The 16,103-nt window shown below is 39.0% G+C and overlaps 1 protein-coding gene across 1 annotated transcript in view; it reads right to left on the bottom strand.

Moving 5' to 3' along the window:
* Nucleotides 1-749: 749 nt before the first annotated feature.
* The window catches only part of LOC126341081 (ATP-dependent DNA helicase Q4), a 126,766-nt gene continuing 111,412 nt past the window's right edge, over nt 750-16,103 (bottom strand). Inside the window, exons 10-14 of the mRNA XM_050001748.1 lie at nt 14,556-14,999; nt 11,318-11,477; nt 3,377-3,563; nt 2,985-3,114; nt 750-2,815 (exon numbers count right to left, since the gene is read on the bottom strand). Coding sequence (XP_049857705.1) covers nt 2,585-2,815; nt 2,985-3,114; nt 3,377-3,563; nt 11,318-11,477; nt 14,556-14,999 — 1,152 coding nt within the window. The 3' untranslated portion in view covers nt 750-2,584. The remainder of the gene's footprint in view (nt 2,816-2,984; nt 3,115-3,376; nt 3,564-11,317; nt 11,478-14,555; nt 15,000-16,103) is intronic.

Raw genomic sequence — 16,103 nt, 5'->3', positions numbered from 1 at the left:
TATACTTGGCCTGAAAGCAGACTGCTTTCTATTATCATTCTCCATGTGCACAAAGTCTCAGTTTGGTACTTGAAAATAAGGAGTGTGTCATCAGCTCTTGGAGATTCCAAAATAACAAACAAACAAAAAATGTTGCTGATAACCTTATTCTTTCCATCCAGAGTAAGCTGCAGAAAAACCTGGAAACCCCAGGCCTCTCACAAGGCTCACAAGGTCCATTTTCTACCCACTCAAAAAAAAAAAAAAAAAAAAGCACCAACACCCACCACAACACACACACACCACACACACACACACACACACACACACACACACACACACACACACACACACAACCTGAGCATCCCATGGCAGCCAGCTTTAAAGACCCATTAACAATCCTGGTTGATCAGCACCTCCAAGCAATTGAACTGAGCCTCTCACCTTACATAAAAACATCAATCGCTTCCGTGAATTCCTTAAATACGTACTCATCTTTCTCTCACATGGTATCTACATTTACACAGGTGAGCAAGGTGAGTATAATTCCAAAAAAAACACAAAACATTAAACAAAAGAGACAAAAATCAACAAAACTTTTAAGAAGAAGGAAGGGAACAAGGCAAGGAACACCAAAACAAAAACATGAACTCCACAACAGTAAAAATGAACAAATACTGAATGACAAAATTACAGATGCTGCAAGTAAACAAGCTGATGACCAGAAAGAGGAAGAAAGTGTATGTAAAATAAACTACAGTTGAAACAACATGGCTTAATAAATCCTCTGTATTTATTAGTTTGTAAATACCATTTATTCATATTTATTTGCCTTACAGTGGTATGCAGTCAATGAAATTATGTATACAGAAATGTATAGCATGATTTGTCCTTGAACAAAATGTGATATCTCCAGGAAACCATACCTTATGTCTGACAGTAAGATTTTACAAAGTACAATGTGAGTGAAAAATATATACATATAAATTTCAGCTCCCTGAGTTTGCGAAAACCTTAAACAGTGCAGTTTAAACTTGCAAACAATTACTAACTTCTTTTCTCATAATTCAGTAGCATCACACTTGTCACTATAAAAGCATAAAGAAGCTTCAGTTTGCACGTGATACTTCCAATTTTGCCTAAACTGATTCTCCTTTCTAGAACTACTGTATCAGAACACACAAGAACAGAGAAAAAAGGTTTTCTGACTTTTCTATATGGTTTTCTGGAGATGGTAATAAATTTCAATGTAACAGTACAAAAAGGTACTAGTTCTTCCAATTGTGTCATCCTGCACTAAATGCAGTACTATCATTTTTTTTTTACCCCTAAATTATATCTACTAGTATGTATGAGTTTAAAAGACAATATTAAAATAATGTACAGATCAGGTATAAGAAGGCAATGATTCTTTTCATCCAGGCAGTGTCAGAGGTGAAAACTACTCGTGAAATGCTCAGCCATCTGACATACATTACATTCACACCCAGTAAAAATATGAACACAACAGCCCTATTTACAACTCAACAATAAATTATGCAGACATTTCCTACACCACTGGATACACAGTGAATCTCATTGTAATGATGGTGCCAAGTAGTTGCTTTTCTTTACCCCATCAAAACTAAACAACATTAATAACATACCATTTGCACTAATGAAAACCACATTGTACGAGTTCACTAGAAACAAATATTGTGGTAAAAACTGCTCACATGCTATAAACATAGGTAAAATGTGATCTGAGTATTTAATAAGCTTTCAATATGAGTGCAAACTGTTACTTTGGAGTCAATTATTGTCCAAATGAACCAACTGACATTTTGGTCAGAAAGTCAGCATTGTCGGATTTACATTAACTATAAAATTCTGCAAAGTAACTAGAAGAACACAAATAAAACCCTCATTATTCCCCGCAAATTCTCCATGTGCTCTACGGAAATATCATATCATAATCAGCTAAGACTATGGAGTTATTTTCCACCGATTCTGTCACAGCGGATGATAATATCTGTGTGACATTACAGTGCTTTGAGTCTCTTTTTCATCAAGGTGAGTACATTCCAGTAACCATTACATACTTTCGTCATCACATAAACAGCAGCAAAAGTAGTCACAAAATATTATCACCTTTCAGTCAAATTTCTTTTGAACTTCCTTTCTAATGGACATCATTAACACCAGCAGAAGGCTATGGAGGCATTTTCTGCACTTGCACTGTGAAATAATGAAAAAAGAGCATTGCAGGTGTGGACACTGCTATAACTTGTCAAATGCACAAGATCAATTTCTGTTACATCCAAGATTACTGGTGCCTTTATCAGATAATAACTAACTATACCATATGCCCAGTACTAAATAAAAAATTATCACTTGATACTGATAACTGTAATGTCACAATACAAAATTTAAATAGGTATTTAACTTACAGGTATCTGTGAAAAACAGACCGGAACAGTAATTCCAATACACCATGCTGAAGCTCTCTGTTTATGTTCAAGTTCACATAATGTCACCTCTGGATAATATCCCGAGTCATATTTTAATTAAAACACGCAAAAACAGAACATCCCACAATACATACAACTTTCCATCTGACAAGCATCTACCGCAAACGTAATATTTCTCTTGTAGCAAGTTTACACAGTAAGTGAAAGTCAACATCCAAATGTGCACGCCAGAACTTGCAGCGTCCCCAGATGTTTGCAGGAAAGCATGGACTTGCAATTCCGTGGAAGATTCGAGCTACAGAGCGGCCTGTGAATGTGGTGTCTTTGTAGCTACATACAAGATGGCGAGTATCAGCACAGATTTGATCTTCAATTACTGGTATCTCCTAAAAATAAATAATATGAAGTAACAATTATTTTCCACATTACATCTGCAATAATTTTGGTGGCAGAATGTTATAATTATCTGCTAAATGAAAACATTGTATTCATTCACCAGTATGCCTCCATATTAGTAAAAATAAGCATGCTTGCTAAAATTTGTCATATACATGCCTCAGATGTAACTCCACTGCTGGGAATTTGCAATTCTTCTGTAAAGTAACGCCTTATAATTTCCTTCAATTTATTACTATTTTCAAGGTCTGTATCATCTGACATGTGACTGTAACTTGGGTATGCCACACTGAAAACAAAATACACATAACCATTAAAATATTAGATTAATAATGAGTAGTAGTGCACAGCCACACTTAAAAAGTCAAAAAACTGCATTAAGCTTTGAAGTCATTAATCTTTTTGTATTAGTGTGTGTGCGCGAACACACACACACACACACACACACACACACACACACACACACACAGAGAGAGAGAGAGAGAGAGAGAGAGAGAGAGAAGACAGGACATTGCTGTCACAAAATTATTTATTTTTTTCAGCTATTTTACCTGCTAAGAGCATCAAAAATTGCTTCTAGCTGCTTGAGTGCTGTCTTCTCCTGGCTATCAACTCTTTCATGCAGTGAGTCTAATGCATCATCAAGCTCTGTTGCACTCAGATTACCAGGAGCAATGACATGGAAACCCAATTCACTGAATTCCACATTCATACCAGTCCGCCTCCATTTTTCATTAACTACAAAGAAAAGAAGATAAATTACTGAAAATCAACCACACTGTACAATCACAAGAAAATAAAACGTTAAAACATCTATGTGATAATTCAAACCTGAAAAATTTCATACACAATCTTGTTTGATTAATCAGTTACATATTTTAAAGGTGATGGTGCCCTTTCAGAGCCAAAAATCAATAGCAAAATTATTTAATAAAATAGGTTACAGATGAATTTAAGAAATATGGTTCAAGAGGAAAAACATTTTTGTCATTATGAATAGACTGTTGAAAATGATTTTGTCAAGAGAAACATAACAATTGATAAAACGAAACAATATGAGATGTCAATGTCTTTTGATTGTGCCTGTCTGCAACTTGATGTGTCTTCTTTATGGTACATGGCAATGTGTCTTTTCCTACATTGTTGACATTCTTACCTAGAGTTTCCATTATTTAATATGAGAAGAAAGAGGTTCTCTTAACCAGTACTGGCAAAAATGTAGGAAAATGTTTATTTTGGAGTGACAAGATATGCTATCCTGATGAAACTTTAGTTCTCTAACTGGTTGTGTACCTAAACTAACATCTCTGGCATATTTCTGATAATTTTTAAACAACACTAAACCAACTGAGACATCCTAACATGTTTCATAGCACACATTAAAACCTTCAGTTTTTATCTACTACTCTTGTGCTTTATGTTGGTGACTCAGAAGCACAAGGAAAAAAGGAAATGGTGGAGAACAGATTAGAGACGGCCCTAAAATTAGTTCCTACAGTTCTTCAAGCAGATTAAAAACCTCGCACCCAACCAGAGCCCAACCAAATGTACGGATTTCGATTCAAGTCAGGAGCACAGTTTTATCCAGAAATTTCAAGAAACTTTATCAACACAACAGCAATGAAAATATAAAAGTGATCCAACATCTGACACTGGGGATTAACAGTAGTCTGCAAAGTTAGAACATAAACATGTCTAACTCGGGAGGGGAGGGGGGGGGGGGGGGGTGTCTGTAAAATAGAAACAAGTTAAACTCAAAGTCATATAACAGATGGAAAATATATTTCTACTCATGAAACATATTATCCTTTACTAAGGAGAGAAGATGTAGAATTGACAATGTTACAATATTATTCATCATAAAATAATTAAATCACTTGTTAATTATTTTCTTTTTGTGTGCAGTATTGTTTTGTTAATTTGCACACTGAGACAACATGGTAACAGTAGTAACAGGTTTTATCACCAACTTCTTCTTCTGAAATTAAAAAAAATTATACATTCTCTCAAAAATAAAAGTTCATTTGGATTTGATCGTGTTCTCAATAGAGTGCTAAAGAGTTGTTCCCATTTGCTCCCATATAATAAGCCCAGTCTTATCTAAAAATGTAATGCATCAATAATTCAAGGCAGTTTTTTTGGAGAAACTGAAATATGCCTTTGTTAAACCCCTCTTTATGAAGATGTTATGAGAGATGTCAATAACTACCATCTGTTTCACAGCTGACATCATTTTCCAAAATTTCTGAGGTGGTGATGTATTTTAGAATAGCATCTCACCTTAGGAACAATGATATCCTCAGCAAATCACTATTTGGCTTTCTGATGAAATGCTCTACTACAAGGCCACTCACCAAATTTTACAAGCATTAAATAATAAAATAGCTCCGGTTCGCATTCTCTGTGCCTATCTAAGGCATCTGTGAATCAAAGTATTCTCCTAAATAATCTGAAGTTTTATGGGTTTGACGGACAGCCAACCAATAGATAATGTCATATCTAATCAACAGAATGCAGAAAGTCATATTTTGTAATTCTACAAATGTAGTCCATTGACATAATTCTGGCTGGGAAGGTATCACATATGGGGTTCCCAAGGCTCAATCGTAGGTCTGCTGCTGTTCCTCATACGTGTAAACTATCTTCCATCAGCAATACAACAAGCGAAATTACTTCTTCTTGCAGATGACAGCAGTATTGTAATCAATCCAAGCATACATACAGAAGAAAAAGAAATAGTAAACACTGTTCTTAAGAGTATCATTGACTGGTTTTCTGCAATTTTGAAAAGACACAATACTATACCAATAACACGTGTGACACATGGTGAGGAAATAATAAACAAAGTGGAAACTTCAAAATTCTTATATACCCATAGTGATGAGGGTTTAGACTGGAAAAAGAACATTTTTCAATTGTTAAAAAAACTGAGATTGTACTTAATGATGTAAATAAAATAGAAAGAAACTTCCACATGGGAAAAATATATTAAGAAACAAAGATTCCAAGACTTACCAAGCGGGAAAGTGCCGGTAGACAGGCACAATAAAATAACACACACACAAAATTTCTAGCTTTCGCAACCAGCGGTTGCTTCTTCAGGAAAGAGGGAAGGAGAGGGAAAGACGAAAGGATGTGGGTTTTAAGGAGTCATTCCAATCCCGGGAGCGGAAAGACTTACCTTAGGGGGAAAAAAGGATAGGTATATACTCGCGCGTGCGCCCACACACACACACACACACACACACACACACACACACACACACACACACACACACACACACACACACACACATATATATATATATACAGACACAAGCAGACATATTTAAAGGCCATATAATATGTCTGCTTGTGTCTGTATATGTATGGATGGATATATATATATATGTGTGTGTGTGTGTGCGTGTGTGTGTGTGTGTGTGTGTGTGTGTGTGTGTGTGTGTGTGTGAGTATATACCTATCCTTTTTTCCCCCCTAAGGTAAGTCTTTCCGCTCCCAGGATTGGAATGACTCCTTACCCTCTCCCTTAAAACCCACATCCTTTCGTCTTTCCCTCTCCTTCCCTCTTTCCTGAAGAAGCAACCGCTGGTTGCGAAAGCTAGAAATTTTGTGTGTGTGTTTGTGTGTTATTTTATTGTGCCTGTCTACCGGTGCTTTCCCACTTTGTAAGTCTTGGAATCTTGGTTTTTTAATATATGAGATTGTACTTAGATTTATTGCAAATTTTGTTGTGAGAGACAAAGCATTATGTTGACATATTTTGCATATTTTTATTGAATAATGTCATGTGGAATAATATTCTGAGATAACTCATCTTTGAGAAAGAAGGTCTTTGTTGCTCAAAGAAGTACTGTTATAATAATATGTGATGCTCGTCCACGATCATCTTGTAGATATCTGCTCAAGGAATTGGGCATTCTGACTACTGCTTCACAGTATATTTATTCCCTTATGACATTTGTCATAAATAATCCACTATGGTTCAAACAGAACAATGATGTACATAATAAAAATACTGGAAGGATAAATTACATTCATTACTCCACATTAATGTTGTCTTTAGCACAAAAAGCGGTCCACAATAAGGCAACAAAAATTTATGAGCATTTAACCACTGACCTGCAACCAAATCTGAAAACAAACTGAGGAAGTTTCTACTTGGCAGCTCTTATTCTGCAGAATAATTTATATTATAGTAATGAAAAAAAATGTAGTGAGTAGGAATTACTAACTCACATCTGCATGTATCTTTCAAAAACTTAGAAATGTTCAGTGTATAATAATACTTCAAATTTATTTGTGATGTGAATGTAAAATGACTTGTTCCACAACATTACGATTAATCGTTCAAATGATCCATGGAATATGAAACTAACTGGCTACCTAAATAACTATAACCAACCGATAATTACTGACCCAGTTTTCTGTTATGATAATTAAAAGCAGTTAATATATTAACATCTCTGTGTGGGTGCAAGTGGTGGCATTCCATCATCAGACAATGTTAAACTTCTGTTTCTTCCTGTAGATATGTTTCGAACATCTCGTGTAAGGAATGACAGTGGTAATCTACTACACAGGGTGTTACAAAAAGGTACAGCTAAACTTTCAGGAAACATTCCTCACACACAAATAAAGAAAAGATGTTATGTGGACATGTGTCCGGAAACTTTTAATTTCCGTCTTAGAGCTCATTTTAGTTTCGTCAGTATGTACTGTTCTTCCTCGATTCACCGCCAGTTGGCCCAATTGAAAGAAGGTAATGTTGACTTCGGTGCTTGTGTTGACATGCGACTCATTGCTCTACAGTACTATCATCAAGCACATCAATACGTAGCATCAACAGGTTAGTGTTCATCACCAACGTGGTTTTGCAGTCAGTGCAATGTTTACAAATGCGGAGTTGGCAGATGCCCATTTCATGTATGGATTAGCACGGGGCAATAGCCGTGGCGTGGTACGTTTGTATTGAGAAAGATTTCCAGAACGAAGGTGTTCTGACAGGAAGACGTTCAAAGCAATTGATCAGCGTCTTAGAGAGCACGGAACATTCCGGCCTATGACTCGCGACTGGGGAAGACCTAGAACGATGACACTTGCAATGGACAAGACAATTCTTCGTGCAGTTGACAATAACCCTAATGTCAGCATCAGAGAAGTTGCTGCTGTACAAGGTAATGTTGACCACGTCACTGAATGGAGAGTGCTACGGGAGAACCAGTTGTTTCCGTACCATGTACAGTGTGTGCAGGCACTGTCAGCAGCTGATTGGCCTCCACGGGTACACTTTTGCGAATGGTTCATCCAACAATGTGTCAATCCTCGTTTCAGTGCTAATGTTCTCTTTACGGGTGAGGCTTCATTCCAGTGTGATCAAATTGTAAATTTTCACAATCAACATGTGTGGGCTGACGAGAATCTGCATGCAATTGCGCAATCACGTCATCAACACAGATTTTCTCTGAACGTTTGGATCACCTGCCACCCTACCTAAAATCTCTTTCCTCATCACCTTAGCCAGCTTCATCCTGACCCACAACTTCTTCACTTTTGAAGGCCAGACACACTACCAATTAAAGGAAACAGCCATGGGTACCAGGATGGCTCCCTCGTATGCAAACCTATTTATGGGTCGCTTAGAGGAAGCCTTCTTGGTTACCCAAGCCTGCCAACCCAAAGTTTGGTACAGATTTATTGATGACATCTTCATGATCTGGACTCACAGTGAAGAACAACTCCAGAATTTCCTCTCCAACCTCAACTCCTTTGGTTCCATCAGATTCACCTGGACCTACTCCAAATCCCATGCCACTTTCCTTGACGTTGACCTCCATCTGTCCAATGGCCAGCTTCACACATCCGACCACATCAAACCCACCAACAAGCAACAGTATCTCCATTATGACAGCTGCCACCCATTCCATATCAAACGGTCCCTTCCCTACAGCCTAGGCCTTCATGGCAAACGAATCTGCTCCAGTCCTGAATCCCTGAACCATTACACCAACAAACTGAAAACAGCTTTCACATCCCGCAACAACCCTTCCGACCTGGTACAGAAGCAAATAACCAGAGCCACTTCCTCATCCCCTCAAACCCAGAACCTCTCACAGAAGAACCCCAAAAGTGCCCCACTTGTGACAGGATACTTCCCGGGACTGGATCAGACTCTGAATGTGGCTCTCCAGCAGGGATACGACTTCCTAAAATCCTGCCCCGAAATGAGATCCATCCTTCATGAAATCCTCCCCACTCCACCAAGAGTGTCTTTCCGCCGTCCACCTAACCTTCGTAACCTCTTGGTTCATCCCTACGAATCCCCAAACCACCTTCCCTACCCTCTGGCTCCTACGCTTGTAACCTCCACCGGTGTAAAACCTGTCCTATGCACCCTCCCACCACCACCTACTCCAGTCCTGTAACCTGGAAGGTGTACACGATCAAAGGCAGAGCCACGTGTGAAAGCACCCACGTGATTTACCAACTGACCAGCCTACACTGTGACGCTTTCTATGTGGGAATGACCAGCAACAAACTGTCCATTCGCATGAATGGACACAGGCAGACAGTGTTTGTTGGTAATGAGGATCACCCTGTGGCTAAACATGCCTTGGTGCACAGCCAGCACATCTTGGCACAGCGTTAGAACGTCCGGGTTATCTGGATACTTCCCACCAACACCAACCTATCCGAACTCCGGAGATGGGAACTTGCCCTTCAATATATCCTCTCTTCTCGTTATCCACCAGGCCTCAATCTGCGCTAATTTCAAGTTGCTGCCACTCATACCTCACCTGTCATTCAACATCATCTTTGCCTCTGCACTTCCGCCTGAACTGACATCTCTGCCCAAACTCTTTGCCTTTACAAATGTGTGTGTGTGTATGTGTGTGTGTGTGTGTGTGTGTGTGTGTGTGTGTGTGTGCGTGTGCGTGTGTGTGTGCGCTCGCGCACGCGAGTGTATACCTGCCCTTTTTTCCCCTTAAGGTAAGTCTTTCCGCTCCCGGGATTGGAATGACTCCTTACCCTCTCCCTTAAAACCCACATCCTTTCGTCTTTCCCTCTCCTTCCCTCTTTCCAGAAGAAGCAACCGTTGTTTGCGAAAGCTTGAATTTTGTGTGTATGTTTGTGTTTGTCTGTGTTTCTATCGACCTGCCAGCGCTTCTGTTTGGTAAGTCACATCATCTTTGTTTTTAGATATATTTTTCCCATGTGGAATGTTTCCCTCTATTATTTCTGCTTGGAAAAGTTTGAGGTACACTCAGAAATAAATTCTCTTCCAGAAAAGTAACAATAGTGTTGCAGACACTGTATGTTCCTTTGTATGAAAATTAAAATACTTTTATTCAAAAATGTTCAAATGTGTGTAAAATCTTATGGGACTTAACTGCTAAGGTCATCAGTCCCTAAGCTTACACACTACTTAACCTAAAGTATCCTAAGGACAAACACACACACCCATGCCCGAGGGAGGACTTGAACCTCTGCCGGGACCAATTAGTTTTCTTAGGCTTTCACCTTACCACTACTATTTCAATGCCTTCAAAATGATCTAGGTGCAGTTAAATATATGTGGCAATAAATAAAAGCTTCACTGTTCCAGAAATTCAAAAACTGTTAGAGGTAACCGTGGCACAAATAACGCCATAGAAGTGGAGTAATGTTATATACCATACAAAACAGTTGTTAAAGAATCATGGAAAACTGAAGTGAGCGTAGAACGTAGTGTCGAAAATAATATTAACACTGAAAATATAATTATATCCCTTGGCTATTCCAGTGTGTGTTCCGCACAGATATAACGATAGTGTTGAGAAAGAAAGTGACTCTGAACTAAGTGGCATTTACCTTTTGTCATCATTCTTCTTTATTTTTGTGTTTCATATTTCAGGCTGGATGCTGTCTACAACACTTCTACAATAAATCTCATCTTGCTGTTAAGGAATACTCCTTAGCACAAGTATGACATACTCCATGCACAGTACACTTAAGCAGTTTATATTATTTTAATGCTGTGAGTTACTGTATTTATATGATTGATTCAGATCCATTTCAGCACCCCTTTTATAATGAATACCTCAACTAAATGTGAATCATTTCTATTATTGTTGAGATACAAAAATAATAGGAACACGGTATCATTTTATACACAGGAGTGCATTTCATTATGCAACAGGGATATTATGATCCCGTAAAGCGAACACAATACTGCATTTTGAAAGGCAGCATGAGAAGGCAGCCAGAACAGAACCACATAGCTGTTACTTCTACAGCCATAGCGCACGCATGCACACTGGTGAACCAACATCACATCCTCTTCCACACTCAACTGGGCTTTGCTGTCAACCACTTTGATACTCTGATCCAGGTACAACAGTAGCATTCAGGAACTTGAAGCAGTGAATTACTGGTACCACTTGGATGAAAATAAAATTGAAAGTACAATGATATCAGTGGAACACAAACAATGTGTACAAAGGTATAGTTACCTTTTGTCCATTCCAGTTGCTTCAGGTGGTTCTTAACCATTCCACTGTCCCAGTCAAGAGCAGCTGCAATTTCAACAACAGAAAATTCAAGACGGTTGTTGTTTGCATGAGAAATGCCACGGCGCTGGTCCAATGCTGCAGCCATAGCAAGGACTGGACTCTGTAAGATGATACAAGTTAGTAGTACTAACACCTGGAGATATTAAGTTACATTCATGATTCACACAATATTGTATCAATTTAAATGAATATACACTGCTAGTGTGTGTGACTTGCTAGCTATAGTAATTAAGTGCTACACTTATGAAAGCAAAAGCTTGCAGTTCAGTCTCAGAAATTCACATTGCATATGCCTCTGCAGGTAGGTAGCAAATGTAACAGACGGAACTTAGACAATGCTCTGGATTCCATACATGAAAGTTTTTGAAGGCATTTCACCCACAGTCACATGAGAAACAACAAGGTTTAATGTTCCAGCAGGGTCATTAGGGATAAAGCTCATGCTCTGTTAGATAAATATACGAAAGTCAGCACTAGATTATTCAACAGAACATTTCAAAATGGATTCTAGTAAGTGGACATGAATTCTGCATTACCCAAATGTGAGACCAATGCCTTAACTGCTGGACCACATGTTCAGTAAAAACTTTAGGAGGTGGTATAATTTTCCTCAGTGGCCAATTCCTATGAAACCTGATCATAGGAATGTGACTGCAGCAGTTCCTTGGTTCATAGAACTGAACCAATTAAATGAACAATAGGAATTCTGTACATAAAGCTTAGCACTTTCATGCAATGTGAAACTACCATGAAATTCAGAAATATGAATATATTTTCTTTCCAGTTATTGTTTATATGAAATGCTGCTCACATTATGGATGGCAGGCATGCAGTGGAAGAGGCCAGTAGGGAGTCAAATGTATGGGGCTCCACTGAGAACAAGATTTTACCTACAATGAGGCAACCGAGGGACACCCGTCACTACAAATGGGCAAAGGGAGAGTCAAGAAGGAAATTTTGTAGGCTGAGGAGAGAAAATATGAAGAACAGTTTGGAAACTGTAACAGGCAGGAAGCCGTTGGCAAAAGAATGCAATTAAATTAGAACACAGAGATTTCAAGCAGATGCGCGAGTACAGATGTTGGAACAAGATACTGACACTGTCACAGAACTCAACCTAATTACGTATCAATTGGTATGAGGGGCAAGTATAGCTGTGATGAAATCTGAAACCACTGCTTCAAAATGATTTATTAATCATGACTTATTTTGTGACATTATAGTCATACCTTCAGTTAAACTACTGACCTAAGATACAATAACCGTAATTAGAAATATCTTAAGACAAAGAACCAAACTGATAAAATTCTTACTGATGTGTGAGATATAAGGACCTTCCAATACATAATGCCCATACAATTCTGTAAGGATAAATAATAGCAGCTTCCAGTACGAAATTAGTGTTGCAAAGTATGTAACCACCATGAATAAAATAACCAGAGAAAGACATAGACCTAGAAACAACAATATCTGAATAATAACATGCATATTTACTGTGGAAACACACAACGCCCACTCCCAAAACATGGAGAATCGACTTGGCAAGCCAAGAGCCACCAACTGATGCAAAAAGCAATGACAAAGTGCCCAACTATACCAATTTAAATACGTGAGTAAGCATTGGAAGATAGGGAAACCCCTGTACACTGATCAGCCAGAACATTATGACCACCTACCTAAAAACCAGTACGTCCACCCCTGGTGCAGATAACAGTGGCGATTCATCATGGCATAGAAGCAATGAGGACTTGAAAGGTAGCTGGAAGGACCTGGCACCACATCTACACACACAAGTGACCTAACTGCCATAAAAATGGGGAGGGGGGCAGTGAACTCTGATGCCACATTCAGTCACATCCCAAAGTGTTCGATCATTCGATCAGGATTATATCTAGTAAATTGGGTGGGGGGGGTGCACAACACGTCAAGTGGAACTCGCCATCAAGATTCTCGAACCAGTCCATCACATTCCTGACCTTGTAACGTGGTGCATTACCTTGTTGAAAAATACCATTGCTGTTGGTTATCATCATCATTATGAAGGGGTGTTTATGGTCTGCAACCAGTGTACGATACTCCTTGGCTATCATGGTGCCTTGCACGAGTTCCACTGGACCTATGGATGACCACGTGAGGGTTCCCCAGAGCATAAGGGAGCTGCCACCACCTAGTCTCCTTCCTGCAGTACCGGTGTCAAGGAGCTGCTCCCCTCAAAGACAATGGATTTGCGCCTTCCCATCGGCATGCTAAAGAAGGTATTGGGATTCATCAGGCCAAGCAATATTCTGCCACTGTGCCAACGTCCAGTACCACTGGCCACATGCCCATTTCAGTCATAATTTCTGATGTCATGGTGTTAACATTGGCACTTTCGTGGGTCATCGGCTGCAGAAGCCCATCGTTGGGAGTGTCTGGTGCACTGTGTGTTCAGACACACTTGTACGCTGCCCATCATTAAAACCTGATGTTAGTTTCACCACAGTTTGCCACCTGTTCACTTTTACCAGGCTGCCCAGTCTACAACAGCTGACATCCGTAATGGCTGCCCAACGTCATGAGTGTCTGGATGTGGTTACACCTTGGTATCCACCCATCCTGAAGACACACCGCAGCACTCTTGGAACACCCGACAAGTCACGCAGTTTCTGAAATGCTCATGTGGAGCCTTCAGGTCATCACAATCTGTTCTCAGTCAAACTCAGATAGATTGCGTGCCTTCCTCATTCTACACATGGACTGCACATTCACTGATACTACTTGCACTACTCACATGTCTGACTAGCAGCCATTTCTCACCAGATGATGCTGCCATCACCTAGAGGGGTTTATATATAGGTCAATGGTCACACAGTTCGGACTGATCAGTGTGCAAACTGAAGAACAAGATCGTAGGTGTAAACAACATTACAAGTACCAAGTTAAAAGCTAAACAAAACAGAAAAAAGATGCAAACAGAGCCATGACAGATACAAGCAGATGGTAAATGAGGGGGTAACAAAAAGGTTAAGCTCAAAATACATCTACATACAAGCAACCGATGACGCTCAGTGAATATTACGGTTATGGAATATGGCCTTATATACTGAGTAGGGAAAATGACTACATCACTAGGAGCATACTATGTATTTATTGCTATCTGTGTGACATATACGTAAACACTTGTCTGTGATCCACATACCTTCCTTATTGCAGCCTTTAATGCATTTGCACCTTTGTAACTTAACAATTTGCATTTTGTGTAGGCTGGTGACAAGAGTTTTATCCACGATTTGGGATGTAATTCCAGGTAACATAACATAGTGGAAATATTTTCTTGTGGTATGTCTAATGCTCTCACAGTTTCATCAACTGAGAATGCGACTTCATGACCAGGACATTTAACACCTGTCTGTGTTTTGGGAACTTCCTGATCAGTACAGCTTTCATGGTTTCTAATTTCAGTCTCAGAATCATGAGTTGAATCTTTAAGATCACTGGCATCTTCAAAGTTTACATTTTCCAACAACTCTGAAAGTCTTGCACATCTGCAGGGAATAAAAACTCTCTGCAACAATTTTCTGATTGTGTGACGGTCAACAGAATCTCCATGAATATGACGCCGCAGCTCCCGCTTATCACCACCCTGTAACAATTATGACATTCAATTTAAAATAAATAAACTACTTAATAAATACCTCTCAAAAAAGTAATTTACAGTTTATTAACACAGTTTTACTTAGCATTATAAAAGATTTACAGACAAGTAAATCGTGGTGGTGATGGTCGTAGTAGAAGCAGTAGTAGCACTAGTAGTAGTGGGAGGGGGGGTGGGTGAGAGAGAGGGGGGGGGGGGGGGGCAGGGATATGTGTCTTTCACTGTAATTTACAATTACAAACTGACACAAAAATTTAATGTTCACTGGTAAAATCCACAAGGACTATAGACAAAATATAGGTATGTTCCATCACACTCTTACACCCACATCATATATGCAGGGAAGCATACTTAACATTGTTTCATAGTGCAGAATTTCAAAACAAGTGAAGTCAAAAAAATGTGGTGTATTGTGAAAAGTTGTTGCAATTTATTACTGAAAGAGAGGCGCAGTTCAGACAAGGTTTGGCGGCATTTATCCGCCTTAGTAAATTTCCACAACTGCTGCATATACGCATCCCATCATAATTACCCTTTTCCTGATCAAAGGGTTGCTACCTCGTGCATAGTATCCTGGCTATCCACTTCTGGCCTAATATCACTGAACGAATGAGTAAGATATTGCAGGAACTGAAACAGTCTTGATCACAAATTTCTTTATTTAATTCAGTTACCGGTTTCATTACGATCATTGTCAGATTAATCTGTCTCAAACTTAGCAAAATAAGCAAACAAAATCATTGCTATAAAACCAGTAACTGAATTACATAAAGAAATTTGAAATCAAAGACAGTGTTAGTTTCTAGAAATTCCTAAACACTGGTGCACTACACTCTTCAAGGACATAATATGCCAGCCCTCATCAAAATGCGTTTCTACAAATTACTGGGTGATCTGTCACTTGTATGACTGAAGTTACTGATATACAACTACAGCAAAGTAGTGAAACTTAATACACTCTTATGGGCAGTATGTTAGGGAAAATATAATATTCAAAGACTTGAATCTTACTCGATCACCAAATCTACCCGAACCAAACATTTTCCTACAGGATGTGTTAAAACGCTGTGAATAAAATTAACCCTCAGGCAG

This window comes from Schistocerca gregaria, chromosome 1 (genome assembly GCF_023897955.1).
Source record: "Schistocerca gregaria isolate iqSchGreg1 chromosome 1, iqSchGreg1.2, whole genome shotgun sequence".
Classification (NCBI taxonomy): Eukaryota; Metazoa; Arthropoda; class Insecta; order Orthoptera; family Acrididae; genus Schistocerca; species Schistocerca gregaria.
Note: the sequence above shows the minus strand (reverse complement) of the source record. Positions and strands in the feature narration are given on the sequence as shown.